The sequence below is a fragment of the Mastigoproctus giganteus genome, chromosome 7 (genome assembly GCF_048544385.1).
Source record: "Mastigoproctus giganteus isolate SK-2022 chromosome 7, ASM4854438v1, whole genome shotgun sequence".
NCBI lineage: Eukaryota > Metazoa > Arthropoda > Arachnida > Uropygi > Thelyphonidae > Mastigoproctus > Mastigoproctus giganteus.
The window spans coordinates 48,358,575-48,376,560 of NC_143581.1; the positions used below are offsets into that span (position 1 = coordinate 48,358,575).

General features: G+C 38.0%; 1 protein-coding gene across 1 annotated transcript in view; it reads right to left on the reverse strand.

The window, feature by feature from the left end:
- Nucleotides 1-12,615: 12,615 nt before the first annotated feature.
- The window catches only part of LOC150082881 (uncharacterized), a 142,951-nt gene continuing 137,580 nt past the window's right edge, over nt 12,616-17,986 (reverse strand). Inside the window, exons 6-7 of the mRNA XM_090378309.1 lie at nt 13,643-13,710; nt 12,616-12,627 (exon numbers count right to left, since the gene is read on the reverse strand). Coding sequence (XP_090234435.1) covers nt 12,616-12,627; nt 13,643-13,710 — 80 coding nt within the window. The remainder of the gene's footprint in view (nt 12,628-13,642; nt 13,711-17,986) is intronic.

Below are 17,986 nucleotides of genomic sequence, written 5' to 3' on the forward strand. Positions count from 1 at the left end.
GTTTCACTCTATCTTCCACCTAACCATACATATACGTTGCAAGACTTCGAGAACTTAGTTAACCAATTACCATCTCCATTCTGTTTGATGGGAGACCTTAATGGGCATCATACCATTTGGGGCTCTCTTCATATAGACAAAAGAGGGCAGATGATAGAAAAACTTCTAGATAGCAGGAACTTAACACTCAAACACAGGTACTCACACCCATGTCCATTTACTATTCTTATATGAAGGGTTGCTATTCTTATATGCAACCATACCCCATTTCAACCTGTTCCACTCTCCACCAGCATAGAAGGTATAAGTTCGCCTTACGGTAGGGGGTTTTTACTAACAGTTTGTTCTATTTATTTGCCACCCAGGGCTGACACCTCCCAAAAAGACTTTGATGAGCTCATTGTGCAGCTGCTCACCCCTTACTCCTGGGAAATTTTAAAGGATACAATACCCTGTGGTGTAGTGCTAACATTAATGGAAGAGATGTGTCATAGAGCATGTGCTCACTGACAATGACCTTCCTCTTCTAAATGTGGAAACTAACTCCATTTTTCCATATGCCTATCGATACGTTCTCTGCTATTGATCTTATATGCTCCGCTCCCTCTCCTTTCACTTACTTGGGAGGTAGACCAGAACCTATACCGAAGTGATCACTTCCCTATGATAACAAGCCTACTTAATGGGAGGCCATGTCTAGCTTTTAGATTACAGTGGTGGACGGTTGGTCAGGCTGACTGGAAAGTCTTTCAACATCTGACAGAGTTTAATAACAATACAGTCAGTCAGGACTCTATCAATGATGCAGTGGCATACATCACAGAAAACATTGTTCATTTAGCTGCGGCCCTGGGTGCCAAGCATATTTCGAGGCCAAGCGATATTCTTGCGATTCATAAAGTGCTCTTGATAAGCGATTGAAATTATATTTTAAGTTCTACATTTCTTTCAACAGTCTTAGTTTAAAAACAGTTCTATACTTGAAAAGCCACAAGTTAGAGCACAGAAAGGAAATACACCTTTTTTTTTACATTTTCCTGTATTTCTATTTCTATTAATTAACTAACACTTCAACTGCTTGGCCTCCGAGCGACACTGCTCCTGCCTCCCCATGGCAGGGTCAGTAACCTGGGGGAAAAGTCATCCTCCAGGGCTAAAAGGAGTAATCATGGATATAAACGACTATCCACCTCTAAAGTCTTCAAACTCAAGGCCAGACAAACCCAATGATGATGACTTGAACCAACTGAAAAGGTTCCGAAGAGAAGTGCAGTGCAACGAGATGCCAAACTTTCTGGTGATAACTCTCTCATCAACCAGCCTGTTGGAAAATTATCGCCATCCATCATCCAAAGATATTTGGAATCCATTGCTGGAACGCAAAAAATAGTTAAACGACTGCAATCCGGAGACCTACTTATTGAAACATCCAACTCCAAACATTCCGAGTGGCTGCTCAAAATAACGACATTCGGTGGGCTGCTAGTATCTATTACTCCACACAATACCTTAAATTCCTCGAAAGCCGTCATAACAGAATGGAATCTACTTACAATATCTGAAGAGGAATTAGTTCAAGAACTGAGTAATCAAAAGTAATCGGTGCCAAACGCATAATGACTAAAAAAGATGGAAATCTCGTCCCAACTAGATCAATCATTTTAACTTTCAGCACCCCAGATTTGCCATCTTCAGTAAAAGCTGGATATTTAAACTGTGGAATTCGGCCTTATATTCCTAATCCCATTCGTTGTTTTAAATGCCAAAAATATGGACACTCCCAACAAGCATGCAGAGGTGATGCCATTTGTCCTATGTGTGGTTCCAAGGTACACACACAAGCAGACTGTTCAGCCACGAGTCCCATTTGCCCCAACTGCAAAGAAAGTCACCCAGCCTTTTCCGAATCTTGTGAAATGAGGAAAACAGGAAGAAAATCCAAAAATATAATATAGAACACAAAGTCACATACCCTGAGCCATGCAGACAGGTTATGATGACCATGCCTGGTCGTTCATATGCATCTCACACTCGAAGCTTTCATTCAACAGCAGCACAAACAGATGTATCAGTACCTCCCAGCACATCTCTATCTAACTGGATTAAAAATACATTATCAAACTCTGGAAAAGACACACATCAAACTACAACCAGTGAATCGACCAACACTCCAATCAGTATCCCAACTGATACTCGGACAGTCCTGCATGACAAAGAAAAATTAAAAACTACTAAAGACAACAAGAAACCTGAATCATCCACCAGTAGTATGGAAGTATATGTGCACTCAGATCAGGAAGAAACCATTCTAAAACTTCATGCAAATGACACTATGGATACTGGCCATCCTAGCTGCCCGAAAAAGGACCGAAAAAAAAAGTTCTCCTCAAACAAAAAACAGTCAGAAGAATCATCCTCAACTAAACCTAAATGAATCACAGCATCTTACAATGGAATTGCAGAGGTTTCCGTTTCAACAATGACGATATTCAATACCTAATTAACCGATATTCTCCAGTTGCCTTTTGTTAACAGGAAACTTACCTAACCACACAAATTTCTACTTCGATAAAGAACTATTGCCTTTATCGAAGAGATCGAAATACAGCTAATGCTGCCCATGGTGGTGTAGCAATCCTAGTAAACTCGAAGATCCCAACTAAACATATCCCACTTCAACCTGAAATAGAAGTTGTTGCTGTTTGTTTAGCTCCCCATAGTGCAATAACACTTGTCTCAATCTACCTACTGCCAAACTGTACTTACTCTTTAAAAGACCTTGAAGACCTCTTTATACAGATACCTCCACCTCTCTGTATATTAGGGGACTTGAACGGGCACCACCCTTTATGGAGCTCTCCTAAATTGGATAGACGGGGTCAACTAATTGAAAGTTTTTTAGAGGCACTAAATCTCACTATAGTCGATACTGGTGCACCGACACATGTACAGCTCCCAACAGGACACACCTCAGCAATAGATCTCTCAATTTGTTCACCAGTACTGGTCCTGTCCATAGAGTGGTATGTAATAAATGATCCCATAGGCAGTGACCACTTCCCAATAGTATGCAACTTTTTGATAGCACAGAAATTCCTGCAAAAAATGGAAATTTGTTCGAGCAGGCTGGGCAAAATTTCAGTCATCAATCACCCTTGATGAGGAAATAGTCTGCCTCCAGCATATTGATAATGTGACAGATTACATCATGTCTTCTAAATGTCTCTAAAGACACAATACCACTATCAAATCTGCCGGGCCAAAAGCATTGTAATTACTGGTGGAATGAGGATTGCACCAAAGCAAAGAAAGCCAAAATAAAGCTTGGAATTTATTTCGCCACTGTCCAACCACACCCAATCTCATTAATTTTAAGAAATTAAAGGCAAAAGCATGTTTTATACAAAGGCAAGCTAAGAAAGAATCCTGGACCTGTTTTGCATCAAGCATTAAGAAAAACACTGACACCAAAATAATATGGAAAAAAATTAGACAGCTTTGTGGTAAGTTTCCTACCAAACCTTCTCCAATCCTGTCCTGTAATGGGCAAGATCTATCTAGTCCTTTAGATATCACAAATGCTTTGGGCAACGCATTTGCTGAAATCTCAGCAGCATCAGCTTATACTACATCTTTTCAGCAAATTAAAAACACATCAGAACAGCTTTCTATTAACTTTAAAACTGACCGTCTTCTGCCATATAACAAACCTCTGCAATATTCTGAACTCTTGCATGCTATTAGAACAGCCCATGATGGTGCTGCCGGACCAGATGGGATCTATTATGTTATGCTACAACATCTTGATGAAAAAGCTTTGCACCTCCTCCTGGTCTTTTACAACCATATTTTTTTAGAAAATATTTATCCGGCTTCTTGGCATCATTCTGCTGTTTTGGCTTTCTTAAAACCTGGAAAAGATCCAACCAACACCCATAGCTACAGACCGATATCTCACTCAAGCTGTCTTAGCAAAATCCTTTAAAAAATTGTCCTGCATGTAGACTCATCTGCATCATAGAGTCAGAAAAGTTAATGGGCCATACTCAATATCGCTTTCATCAAAACAGGTCATGCTTGGATCTTATGGTTAAGGCTGAATTTGCCATTCGTAATGCCTTTGTTAAATGCAAACACCTAGTAATGGTTTCAACAGATATAGAGAAGACTTTTGATACCACCTGGTGGCATGGCATACTTAGAGATCTTTACTCTCTTGGTCTATGGGGCAACCTTCCTATATTTGTGAACAATTTTCTACGTACTAGATCATTTCAAGTTCGATACTAGCAAGTGCTTTTTACAACGTTTATTCAAGAAGAATGTGTTCCTCAGGGATCAGTACTGAGTGCCACTCTTTTCACTCTTAGAATAGATTCCATCACTAAACAACTTCCAAATACAGTAGAACCTTACCAGATGACCTTACAGTAGAACCTTACACAGATGACCTTTCTATCTCCTGCCAAAACAGGAGATCTATTGAAAGACAACTTCAAATATCTCTTAAAAGTGGACCCTTCCTTTTGCATCCTTCCTAATGTGAGACCTCTATGAAGTACTCAAGATGTTGCCTGACCAATCTAATTCATCCCCTTCCTTCTAGAGTTTATATAACTAAAGAAGTTCTTGCTGTTTTTCTTTGCATCCTTTGCCAAAGATTTCTTGTAATCTGCCTTTGCTTGCCTAACCTCCTTCGCGACTTGATTACAGACTAGATTACATCTACCATAGGCTTCTGTGTCACCTGATAATTTATATACATCCCATACATTTTTCTTCTCTGCTAGGAGTCTCATTAGTTCATCTGACATCCGTTTAGGCCTAAACCTTAAACAGTATTTCTTAATCGGTATGAAAAGCCTAGTAGCTTCCACAATTACTTCCTTGAATGCTTACCATTTAGAATTTGCTTATGTTTCTTTGTTTAATTTTCATGAAAAAGACCTGGGAGTAATTATGCAGCCAGATATAAATTTCTCTGAACAGTTTCTGACAGGCTGCCAGGACAGCACATAGAGTTTTGTCAATGATATATTGGGATTTTTCTAGCAGGGATAAAGACCTGATTATTCCATTGTACAAGCAATGGTCAGGCCACATATTGAGTTCAGCATAGAGGTCTGGAGGCCTCATATTAAGAAGAATGCAGAGCTGCTGGAGTGGGTACTAAGAAATGCTTAAGTTGCAAATTGCAGCATCTGGAGACTAGGCACCTGTGAGGTGATCTGATTGAGGTGTTTAAGGCTTTGAATAGATTGAGCAAGCTCAGTGCTGATGGGATTCTTCCTCTTGCTCAGACTACACACGAGAGGGCATAAATTCAAATTGAGGAAGGATGGTTTTCCTTTAGCCAGAGGGTGGTCGATTGCTTGAACAAAATTCCATGTGATGTGGAAGCAGATAGCTTAAATAAATTCAAAAACTAGACAAGCTGTTGGAGGGGATAAATAGGCAAAATTGGAAAGGTGCATTTTTTTTTTTTTTTTTGGGGGCCGATGCTGTATAAGCTTGTTTTCTTGCATTACTTGCCATTATTAATACTAATATTTTCATATTTTCATTATAGTGAGACTTTCATTAAAACACTATTTGTTAATAATGAAATTTTACTGAATAAAAAACTGTACTAAACAAATTGCATTTTTTTTTCATATCAACTGTACACTGGTGTGTTTTTTTAAATATTTTTTCATTGCAAATATGCATAAATAAGCTGAAAGCTGAAGTTTCGAATGTCTATTTTCAGCTGATTTCTTTTGATTGCATTTATTTAGAAGTCACTTTCTGGCTTCTAACTAAATGTAACTGTTCACTATTTTAAGCAGAATTTAAATGCTCTATTTAAAAATATTGAACATAAAGTCAAAACGTATTCAATGCAAGTGAATATTTATTATTATCAGTGTTTTTCAAAAGCATTTCAGGAGGAGGAGATTAAGAAGTAAAAGTATCTCTCTTTCAAGACAATCAAAAAGTTAAGAAAAATAAAGTATACACGCTTGTAAGCTATTTTTGTATAACAAATGTGGTATTAATAGGAAAAGAGGAATGATTACTTACTCCAAGATAATCAAAGCAATATAATAACAGAAGCTGAATCCTGTTACTATTATGACACCAATGATGATGAATAATAGACTGTGAAGATGGCTTGCCTGCAAAATTAATAAATATTAAAAAATAAACTCCAATAAAATATTTTTAATCTAGATATTTAATATACAGTTTCATAAGAGAGATATCAAAGAAATACTAAGTGAAAATTCATTCAATCAAAAATTACAATTAGAAGGCATTATATGGTAGGTGAAGATTAAACATGACACAGGCTCTATTTATTATTTTTTATTTTTAAATGAGAATAAAAATAAAATTAGAGTCAGTTTTTGAGGCTCTCTCTCTCTTTCATCCCCTTGATGTGGGCAACTGCATGTGGTGAGGAGACCTCCCGTGATGCTGCTGGGCAACAGATTAACATCATTAAATTCATTGAGGATTGATCATCATTAAATTCAGGATTGATCCTGAAGCAGTTGGCCATGCTTCGGGATCAATACTTAGTCCAACACTGTTTTCAATCGAAGTTGCATGACACAAAATATCCCAAAAACTGCTCAAACTTATATGTATGCAGATGACCTTACCATTTCCTGTCAATCTCAAAGTATGAATAGCATCAAACGGCAGCTCCAACCTGTCATAACCAGAAATAGAATCCTGGACTTCACGGAATGGTAACAGACTATCAGAAAATAAATGGACTGTCACTCCCTTTTGCATGAAATGAGTTCTCCATCCTGAATTGGAACTACAAATAAACAATACTCCAATTCTGCTTGTTAATGCCGTTAAATTTCTTGGACTAATATTAGACCGCAAACTAAATTTACAAGCCCACATCACTTATTTGAGAACTTTTTGTATAAAACATTTGAATATATTACGATCGGTTTCATCAATGTTGTGGGGAGCTGATCGATATACTTTACTGCATCTTTATAAAAGTTTAATCCATTCATGGCTAGATTATGGTTGTCCAGTGTATGACTCTGCCAGGAGCACTACTTGAAAATGGCTAAATGTGATCCATCACAGTGCTCTGAGGACTGTGCTGGGAGCTTTCAGGACTGCTCCGATCCAAAGTTTTTATATTGCAGTGCACAATCCATGATTACACCTGCATAGAAAAATGTTACTGCTCCACTACGCTGCTAAGATCCCGAGTCCACCACTGCACCCAAGTTGGGAGTATCTTTATAATACTCGGTGGGAAGCCTTCTATGAGAGCAAGCCAAATGAAAATAGAACTACCTCACTCAGGATCAAACAACTTGTTCAGAGATGGAATGCCAATTTAAATGAAATTTTTCAAGACACGACTGCACCTGTTCCACCTTGGACATACACTATGCTGCCACTTTATTAGGTATACCTAACTAGTAGCGTGTCGAGCCTTCTTTAGCCTTCAAAACAGCCTGAATTTGTCTAGGGATGGATTAAACAAGATGCCGAAAATGTTGTGCAGGAATGGAGTACCATGCAGACATGAGTGTGTCACGCAGTTCCTTGAGATTCGGCGGAGGTGTAGGCCTGCTGCAAACAGCCTTTTCCAGCTTATCCCAAAGATGTTCAATAGAATTCAGATCCAAGGACTGAGCAGACAACTGCAGCAAAGAAAAGTCATTGTCCTCTTCCTGGAACCACTCCATAGTGATTTGAGCTTTGTGCACCGGCGCATTATCCTGCTGGAAGTAACCATCTGACTGAGGATAAACTGTCAACGTGAACAGATGCACTTGGTCAGCAACAATGTGGCATTCAGATGTGAATCTATGGGTATCAATGGACCCAACGTGTGCCAAGAAAACATTCCCCACACCATAACACTGCCACCACCACCTTACACAGTAGTCGTCAGACATGACGGGTCCATGGATACATGTTGTTTTCAGCACCTCCGTAGCCAGGTGGAAAGGAGCAGCAGTGCGTAGCACACGCTTCTTGATTAGACCGGGGTTCGAGCCCGTCACCACCAAATACGGAGGATGTGGAAAGGTCAGGGAATGACCACCGCATATTCCCGGAGCAATATGGCCTTAGTTGCTAATGCTCCTAAAAAAACCAAATAACAAATAACAACATCATGTTGTTTTCACCAAATTCTGAGCTTTCCATCAACATGATGCACAAGGAATTTTGACTTGTCAGACCAAGCAACTGTTTTCCAATCCTTGATAGTCCAGTGCTGGTGTTGCTGTGCCTACAGGAGGCGTGCTCTCTTGTTCTTCATTGATAACAAAGGTACGCAATGTGGTCGTCGGCTGTTGTAGCCCATTCGCAACAAAGTGCGACTAGTGGTCCATTGCAATATCTTGTTCTGTGCACCAACGTTGTATTCTGACGTGATGTGTGGCATTGTGGCCCGTTTGTTTGCTTGCCCACATTTTAGCCATCCTCCTCTGACCTCTCTCATAAATAAGTGATTTTCTTCCACAGGAGTGATGTTGAGAGGATGTTTTCTGTTCGTTGCACCATTCTCGATACACCCTTGAAACTGTGGTGCGTGAAAAGTTCAGGAGAACTGCCGTTTCAGAGATGCTTTGTCCAGCACATCTTGCACCTACTACCATGCCATGTTCAAAGTCCATTAGATCACTCCTTTTCCCCATTCTTGCCACGGTTTGTGTACTTAACTGATACTAGAAAGGTTGTTCTGCTGCATTTATATCCACAACTGTGGTCATGCGACTTGCAACGTTGTGGGATAAACCATTTGTGCGCACAGCGGGGATGTACCTAATAAAGTGGCAGCACAGTGTATGTGTCTGTCTCTCAAGATATACACTTTCTCAAGTGGGGGAAAAATATTATACCTCCCTGCAATATCAGACAGTTACATTCAGCTCATGCTACTATGAACAACCATACCTATAAAATTTATACAGATGGTTCCAAACTGACATTATGGTAGGTGCTGTGGCAGTTTTTCCTTTATGTACTATTTCAGCCACACTACTGATAGCTTGGAGGGTCTTCACAGCTGAATTATATGCCATTAAGTTAGCACTTAGTAAGATTATTGAGCTTTCCGTCTCATCTGCCATAATTTACACAGACTCCCTCAGTGCTGTCTCTGCCATAAGGAAGAATTTCTCCTCCTACATTGAAACAGATTAATTCCCAGCTATTCTCCTGACTGATTGACTGATCGTCCAATCAGTCAATCAGTTTCTGCTGGATCACTGGCCATTCTGGTATTCCGGGAAATGAAAGTGCTGATTTTGCCACTAAATATCCTCAACCCACTCTCTCACATCCTCAGGTTCCTTACTCTGACTATAAGTCTGTCATATACAAGGCGTGCTACGATACATAGTCACAGATCTGGAAAAGTGACACCAACAATAAACTTTACCAGATAAAAGAAGATCCAAAGCTTCTGAGTGGTACTGGCAAGACTCGGAATTGGACACATTCATCATACTCATCTCTTCCTATTACTGGGAGAAAACCCACCACAGTGCTCATCCTGTCAGACACAACTTACCATCCGTCATTTTCTGATTGATTGTCCCTTACGTTCAACCATCTGGTCAAACATTTTTCAGTCACTCTCCACATTGAATATATCACCTGATTTATCTCATTTCTTAAGAAACAAAGCAAATATTGAAGAACTTTTATTGTATCTAAAACAAATTGGCTTGTACAGAAGCATATAATTTAATATCTCTAATGATATGCTTTTATGAATTAACAATGAATAGAACCAATTTGGCTTCAGTAGCCCTTGTGTCGTTAAACCCAATAACAACAACAGCTAAACAATAGTCCGATATCAGTAGTAAACAGCATCAGATTTCTTGTCCTGATATTAGAGAGTAAACTTAATTTTCAAGCACATGTCATATATTTACGAACTACTTGTCTAAAAGAGTTGAACATGCTTCGGTCAGTCTCATCCACGTCATAAGAAGCTGATCGGTACTCCTTACCTCACCTCTACAAGTCTCTGATCTGTTCACGCTTAGATTATGGTTCTCCCGTATATAACTCAGCTAGGAAAAGCACATTAGAATGGCTAAATGCCATCCAGCACAGTGCTCTGGAAGGACTGCGCTGGGTCTGCAATGCAAAGTCTTTATACTGAAGCTCATGATCCTCCATTACATCTTCATAGGAAAACATTACAGGTGACCCCCCCCTTTAATGCTGATAATTTGTTCCGGAAAAACAGAGCGCTAAGTGAATCCACGCTAAGCGAGCGCCACATTCTCATAAGGTAACATATGTATATGTGAGATGTGGTCGGTGCCATAGGATATTTCCTAATCAATGATAAATGGTAGTGAAAAGATGCACAAATGTTGGTCAAAATATTTAATATTCAAATATTTGTACATATAAAATATTCTGCATTACATACGTATATAATTATGTGGTAATTACTTACGTATCAAAATTAAACTTAAAATTCCAATTAAATCATGAATTTAATTGATCTAAATAGATTTTAATTGATGAATTTAATCATGAAAAATGTGTTGATTTTGGGTTGTACTTTGGCCCTCTTCCTAGTAAAATAAAAGGGATTTTAATTTTAAATCCCCCGCAGCATTACCATCCAACAATAAAGTCAACTGATCCTTTGCCGTTTTGAAACTTGGCATGTTTTTTTATACTTTCAATATGAAATTTCTTTTAGGCATTCATTTCCAAAAAAAGTCCTGCTTCATTTATGTTAAAAACTTGTTGAGAAGTATAACACATAATACCACTCTTCAATCATTTTAACAAGTTCTTTTTTGAAAGTTTCGGCTCCTTGATATGCACTTGCAGCTTCTCCCTGGATTTTAAATCTATTCAAGCAGCCCTTACTAATTTTAAATGGTTCCACGTTTTTTTTTTTTTTTTTAAATGATTTTTCTTCACATCATCATATAGGCTAATCTCTCTCTCTCTCTCTCTCTCTCTCTCTCTCTGTCTTTTATAATATTTAACTTAACTGAATTCTGCATCGGATATTATCTTCGATAAAATTAGTTAGTCTCTCCATTTCGATCCTAATAGCCGGCCTAGCCCTAGTTGCTTGCAGTGGAAGCAACTAGGGCTAGGCCATCTTTCCCGTCTTTCCCGCAGCTAAAATTAATTCTTTATTTTTTATAATTGTTCTTACAGTTAAACTAAATTATGGCACACATCCGCTTGCCGTTGACCGGAATCAATTCGCTTCAAAACGTCTAATTTAATTTTCAAATTCAGTCTTTTTTTTTTTTTTTACATTTATAGTCTTCGTTCTGTGTCCAGATTGTTGCTTTTTCATTCTTATCAGTCATTATTAACTCTTCGAAAATGTAACTGCGTTGGATGCATTAATTATGATATAATGTTCGAGTAAACTATCCGTTACACACAATATCTAATACTGTACTGAGTGATGACTAGACTTCGGATAAATGCATATAACACAAATATTACAAGCAATATACTTGATAATTTTTTAAAATGTTGATCTCAGAACTATGTAACAAGTAACTGTACTGCAATTAAATTAGCATGCAAGAAAATTTCACTGATCATGAGAAAATTTCACTAAGTGTGGGAAAATTTCACTGAGCATGGGAAAATTTCACTGAGGGTGGGAAACATTTTAATGCTGTTTTGCTATTCATTTTCAAGCTATCGACTCCATCAAATGAAACGATTTTGTTAAATATGCCAAAAATGCAATCTGTAAAAGAGCGTTATAGTGATAGAGCGTTATAGTCAGATATGGGTTATAATATAAAAAATGCATTATAGCAAATCAGCGTAAAGCGAACCACATTATAACGAGGGCCTGCTGTATTGCTTTCCTATGCTTCTAAGATCCAGTCTTCCATCACACCATGGTTGGGAGTATCTTTATCACACTCGGTGGGATACATTCTATGAGAACAAGACATGTGAAAATCGACCTGCCTCATCAGGATCAAAGAACTTATTCAGAGTTGGAAAACTGATTTAGCTGATATTTTTCAGTACACAACTGCACCTATTCCACGTTGGAAATATGTTTCTGCCTCCTATGATACACATTTTCTTCAGTGGGGGAATAATGTCATACCTCCCTACAACATCAGACAGTTTCACTCAGCTCATGCTAATCTTAACTTCCTTGCCTCTAAAATGTATACCAACAGATCAAAAACTGACAGTATGGTAGGCGCTGCAGCAGTTTTTCCTTCATGTACAGTTACAGCCACACTACTGTTAGCATGCAGTGTCTTCACTGCTGAACTTTACGCCATTGAGTTAGCACTTAGTAAGATTATTGAACTTTCCATCTCACCTACAATAATTTACACTGGAACTTTACCAGATAAAACAAGGACCAAAGCTGTGGCTCTCAGGCTTCCGACAAAAGAGAAGAGAGGAAGTGTTGTTGGCAAGGCTAAGAATTGGACATACGCATCATACCCATCTCTTTCTGTTATTTGGAGAAAACCCACCCCAGTGCTCATCCTGTAACAGTCAGCTTACGGTCCGTCATTTTCTGCTTGATGTCCCTTATATTCAACCAACTGGTCACACACTTTTCAATCCGTTTCCAGGCTTAATGTATCACATGATTTATCTCATATCCTAGGAAATTATGCAAATATTGAAGAACTTTTAATATATTTAAAATGTATTGGCATATACAAGAGTATATAATTTAACAACTATAAGGATATGTTCATGCAAGTAAACTATGAATAGACACAATTTTGCCTTGGTAGCCCTTGTGTCATTAAACCCAACAACAGCTCCAGACCGACAGCACATATCGCCTGTTTACTGAGCATGCAGCACGAAGCTGTGGTAGTGGCAAACCAGTTCGTCCAGTAAGTTAGCATTAGCATTAGTAAAGGCACATGATGCAAGAAAGCAAGCTTATATAGCATCAGCCAAAAAAAAAACCTTCTCATTTCACCCATCACTCATTCACTCATTTCACTCGCTCCAAATGTTTGTCTAGTTCTGCCCAGAATCTATTTAAGCTATCAACTTCTACAACAACAGATGGAAGTTTTGCCATGGTTCTCACATTGGCTTTCTTTACCTTAGCAAAGAAAATTTCTTAGTATTATTTCCATGATAAAGACTCATCAGCATTAGACAAAAAATCAAATTCTTAAATGCTGTTGACTGAAATCCAGCTTGTAACTTTTCCTTCTTAATTTGCATTTATGCTTCCTGGTTCTAATGTCATTTAATACCGTTTAAATACCATAAAAACTTCATCTGCACTCATTTTACTATCCTCTCTCATATCTTTATAAACCTTGGTTGGGTCTCTTCTAGGGTAACTAGTAACCAAGTGGTGTGGCCCAAATATTCAAAGTCTCTCCTTGTTTGAGTGCCATTTTGTTAATTGCACATTGCCAATCTTGGGACATTTTCAAAAAATGTGATGTCTTCTTTTTATGTGTAGCCTCTATACCTGGACACAGTATTCCTAGTGTGGTCTCACAAATGCCTTTCCATTGCCACAAAATAAAACTCCTTAGTATTTGCCTTACTTGTTTTTCTATGCCTCATACACTCACAAGTAACCCTTAATTTATAAGGAATTCAACATGAAAATAAAGTTTTTCACACAAAATTTATTTCTTACCTTAAAATCAAAATCATCCCAGAATCTTTCACAAGTTAGATAAGAACATATGGCATCATTGAGGTCATCTAATTAAAAAAGTTTTGTTGTTGAAATGATATTAATATTTCTCTGCAGTATCATAAGTTTCACATATTTATATATAAAAATGCATAAAACTTATAAAATGTAACTAAAAATGAACTATCCTAATCAAGTTATGGTAGAATAATAAGATTGTTGCTAATACAGTTAAAGGTAATAGTAAGTTATTTAACAATAAATATTATTCATAAAAAGCCATGACTTTTAAATGAGGGCTATTTATAACTAAAATAATTGAATACTTCACTGCACTATAACGATGTCTAATGTTGATTAATGGTATAAATCTCTAGAAAGGAACCATAATTATGATCCTTCATTATTCATTTATTATGAACGAACAGACTTACAGTGATACATCTTGTATTAAGGTAAAAACCAACGTTTGATAAAAATTAGATTAAAAAAAATTACATACCAGGTATATAACCCAGCAGGCATTGAAAACGTCTCAGATCGTGATACTGTGATTATTGTAATAAATAAAAATACACATTTTTTTAAACAATTGTTTATTCATTAGACTGTATTGCAGCTACAGAAATTATTTGTCTATGATAACTAAAGCAAGATACATAATTTTTTGATTCAATACATGTGAGTTCAAGAAAAAGTGGAAGGATATTCTTCTTGAAGGTCTATGAGTATCCATTGTAAATTACTGATTCCTCTATTAAGTTTATTAATGTATTTGACATAAGTATGCACATATATATAATAAAATATATTTTATTTGTAAAATATATTATGTTACGAGGTATATATATTATTATGGTTAAACAATTAGGTGAATTATTTAACCATAATAATATAATTTCTGTGGACTTCCTCTGTGTTGAAATTCAAAAATTCAATTCTTTTTTAAATAATCTACAATATAATATTCTCCAAAGGGACTATAATTTCTCACGTATTATGGATAAACAATTAGGTGAATTGTTTAACCATAACAATAATATATGACAGGGACTTGCTCTGTGTTTTTTTTTTGTAATAACACCTTAATCCCACTAAAAATGTTTTCAGTGTCAAAAAAAAAAAAATAAAATAAATTTTTTTTCTGAAGCAGAAGCCACAGTGGTGTGTGGCCAGTCATGTTGAAGCAGAAGCCACACACCACTGTGGCTTCTGCTTCAACACGACTGGCGGTCCTGGATGGCTCGTTCAGGATCAATCAGTTAGTGGGTTTGCCTGCAAGGGTCAACGATGTCATGTCAATGCAATTCCCCTACCCTCATGGTCTGAAGGACAGGATTCACACTGGCAGTGATGGAGGTATGCTGTCTGGGAAGCCATGGCATCCCACTCCCGAGTGCATTTAATGTTTTCCAGGTAGTGGGCATCCCATTTGGACTCCATGTTTGGCAGGGAGCCTGGGCACTGAATAAAAATTAAAAACACTGTGAATCATGAAAATGTTATGTCTTCTGGGGCTCAATGCAGTTCCTATCAGAAAATAAAAACCAAGAAACAGACAATGCCAATGAAGCAAACAGATCCCAATCTGAAGTGCTGTCATGACCCATTCCAAGATTCTTAATTATGCATTCAAAAACTGAGAAACCTATCAGGAAAATGTTGCTTTTTTTCATACAGAAGGGTTTAGAAGGGTTAGCAGTTTCCTAAAATCAGTTAAGTGACTTCATTCTGGGGACTTCTTAATCGAAATCAAAAACAACAGGCACTCAGAACAACATCAACTGGAGGAATACTGATTAACGTGACACCACAGAGAACGCTAAATTCATCAAGAGGTGTCATCTCTGAGTAGGACCTCCTTAAGGTTACTGAGGAGGAAATCTGGTCCAAACTGAAGTCACTGGAAGTGATAGCTATTAAAAGAATTCTCGTGCATAGGGATGGGAAGTGAGCACCAACCAGAGACATCATCCTTACGTTTAATACTGCAACATCTCCTAATTCAATAACAGCTGGGTACATAAATTGTAAATGAAATTTAAATGAAGGTCACACATTGTGTGTAACCTTCATGAGTGTGACCACCAGGGAGATCCTGATGGTCACACTCAACCACCAGATCTCCCTTTCCAAGTTTCCACGAGTTACAGTGTACAGCATATGCACTGGATTCCTATGGTGTTAACCTGGAACCTAGGCTGCGGGTGTTGGATCCCAGGTGATGCTAATCTGTAGGACCAGCAGCATCACTAGGAGGTTCCCTCACAACCATAAATGAAGGTCACACATTTCTGTTCAATGAAACCAAGATTTTAAATATTCAGCACAATTACATGAAACTTTTAATTGCTGAAACCCTGGAAATGAGGTTACACAGTAATTCTATTAACATTCGATGACTGTACCTAATTTCGATTCATGGTCATTTGCAGGCATGCGCAATAACAATTAATCTCCTATAAATATCGTAGCACACACATCTTGTGTCAGTTTGTTCCAACCTGTGATCAAAACAAGTGTCTAAAAGCTTAGTCCACTTAAGGGAGGAAATTTACATAAATTGCCTTTATTTTGTCACCGCATTTTTTATCAAAGTTTTTCAGCAAAATTTTAGTTTTTATGTTTATTTTGCAGTGTAGTATATTTGGCATAATGTTTTCAGTCACTCTGAGTTTCATGAGGGGTTTGATATGTCTGGGGTTGGGCTGGGGTCTTCTGCTGTGATCCCGGGCCATAGAGTGAGAAACACATTTAAAATTTTAATGTTATTTTAATTGACATTATTTGGAGAATACAGTGTAGAAGACATCCTATGAACCTATGAGGTAATCTCTTATATTTTAAATACTGATATACGTTAGGATAAAATTGAGCCTTTGTAGCTCTTAGTTATATATTAATAAGCGCAGGGTAAGGCCTTAAATCCCAAATCCAAGGTGCTGTTTCAAATGCCAGAAAAATGGGCATTCACAGATGGCCTGTCATGGAGCACCTGCATGTGCTCACTGTGGTGTAAAAGATGAAAGCAATGCATGTACAGCCACCAAACCCACTTGTGCCAATTGTGAAAAATCCTCCATATTCAAGGGCATGCCAGCAGTGGAAACAAGAAAAGCAAATACAGTGACACAAGGCAGAGCTGAATATTCCATATCAGGAGGAGAGAAAACTGGTAATGCCAATAAGTAGCAATAATTACTGCCCATATATGCTCAGAAGGCTGCAGGGAAGCAATCTGTTGAGACTCAAACAGGTATGAAAATCCCACCAAAAAAGAATCCTTTGCTCCCATTGTGTGCTACTTACTGAATACTCAAAAGGCAGTACAAAATAATCAATTAGCTGCCACTCCCATATCTATGTCACTTACTGCTACACCTCTAACTAAACCAAATAAAATAGAAAATACCAAAAAACCTGACTCGCTGCCCAACAAATGAAAAAATGGAGAGAGGGATCAAGGAAAGAATGAAGATGCAGCCTTGGAACGTTTTTGTGGACAAAGACATGAACACTAGACTAGACAATATCCATACTTCCCCAAAAAGGATAAATCTAAAACTGAGAAAGCAAAGCTCTCAGCTCCCTGAAGCCCACAGGCAGGCCCAGCAAATCTAAGTAACATCCACATTCAAATTTCTGCAGTGGAACTGCTGTAGTTTCCATCAAAATAGTGAAGAAATCAAGGCCCTCCTGCATAAGTATGAGCCAACGTGCTTCTGCTTACAAGAGGCATATTTAAAGGCAAATGAGAACCCTTACATGCATGGCTGCAATATCATTTGGAGAAGAGAACAGGATGGACCAGCCAATGGAGGAGTTGTCATCCTTGTGGATAACCATACTCACTTTCAACCTATGCCACTAAGCACTATAATAGAGACTGTAGCTATGTGCCTCACAGTAGAGTTTCTTCTATCTGTTCAACCTATTTGCCACCTGGGAATGACATCACCCAGGTAGATTGTTATGTTTGTTATTTGGTTTTTAGGAGCATTAGCAACTAAGGCCATATTGCTCCGGGATATGCGGTGGTCATTCCCTGACCTTTCTGCGTCCTCCGTATTTGGTGGTGACGGGCTCGAACCCCGGTCTAATCAAGAAGCGTGTGCTACGCACTGCTGCTCCTTCCCACCTGGCTACCGAGGCGCACCCAGGTAGACCTTGATGATATAATTAAGCAATTTCCACCTGCTTTTCTATTACATGGGAATTTCAATGAACATAATACTTTGTGGGGTAGAGCTAGCATCAATGGATGGGATCAGATTATGGAATGTATGCAGGAACACAACAACTTCACCCTTCTAAATTTGGGCTCTAATACATTTTTCTATATGC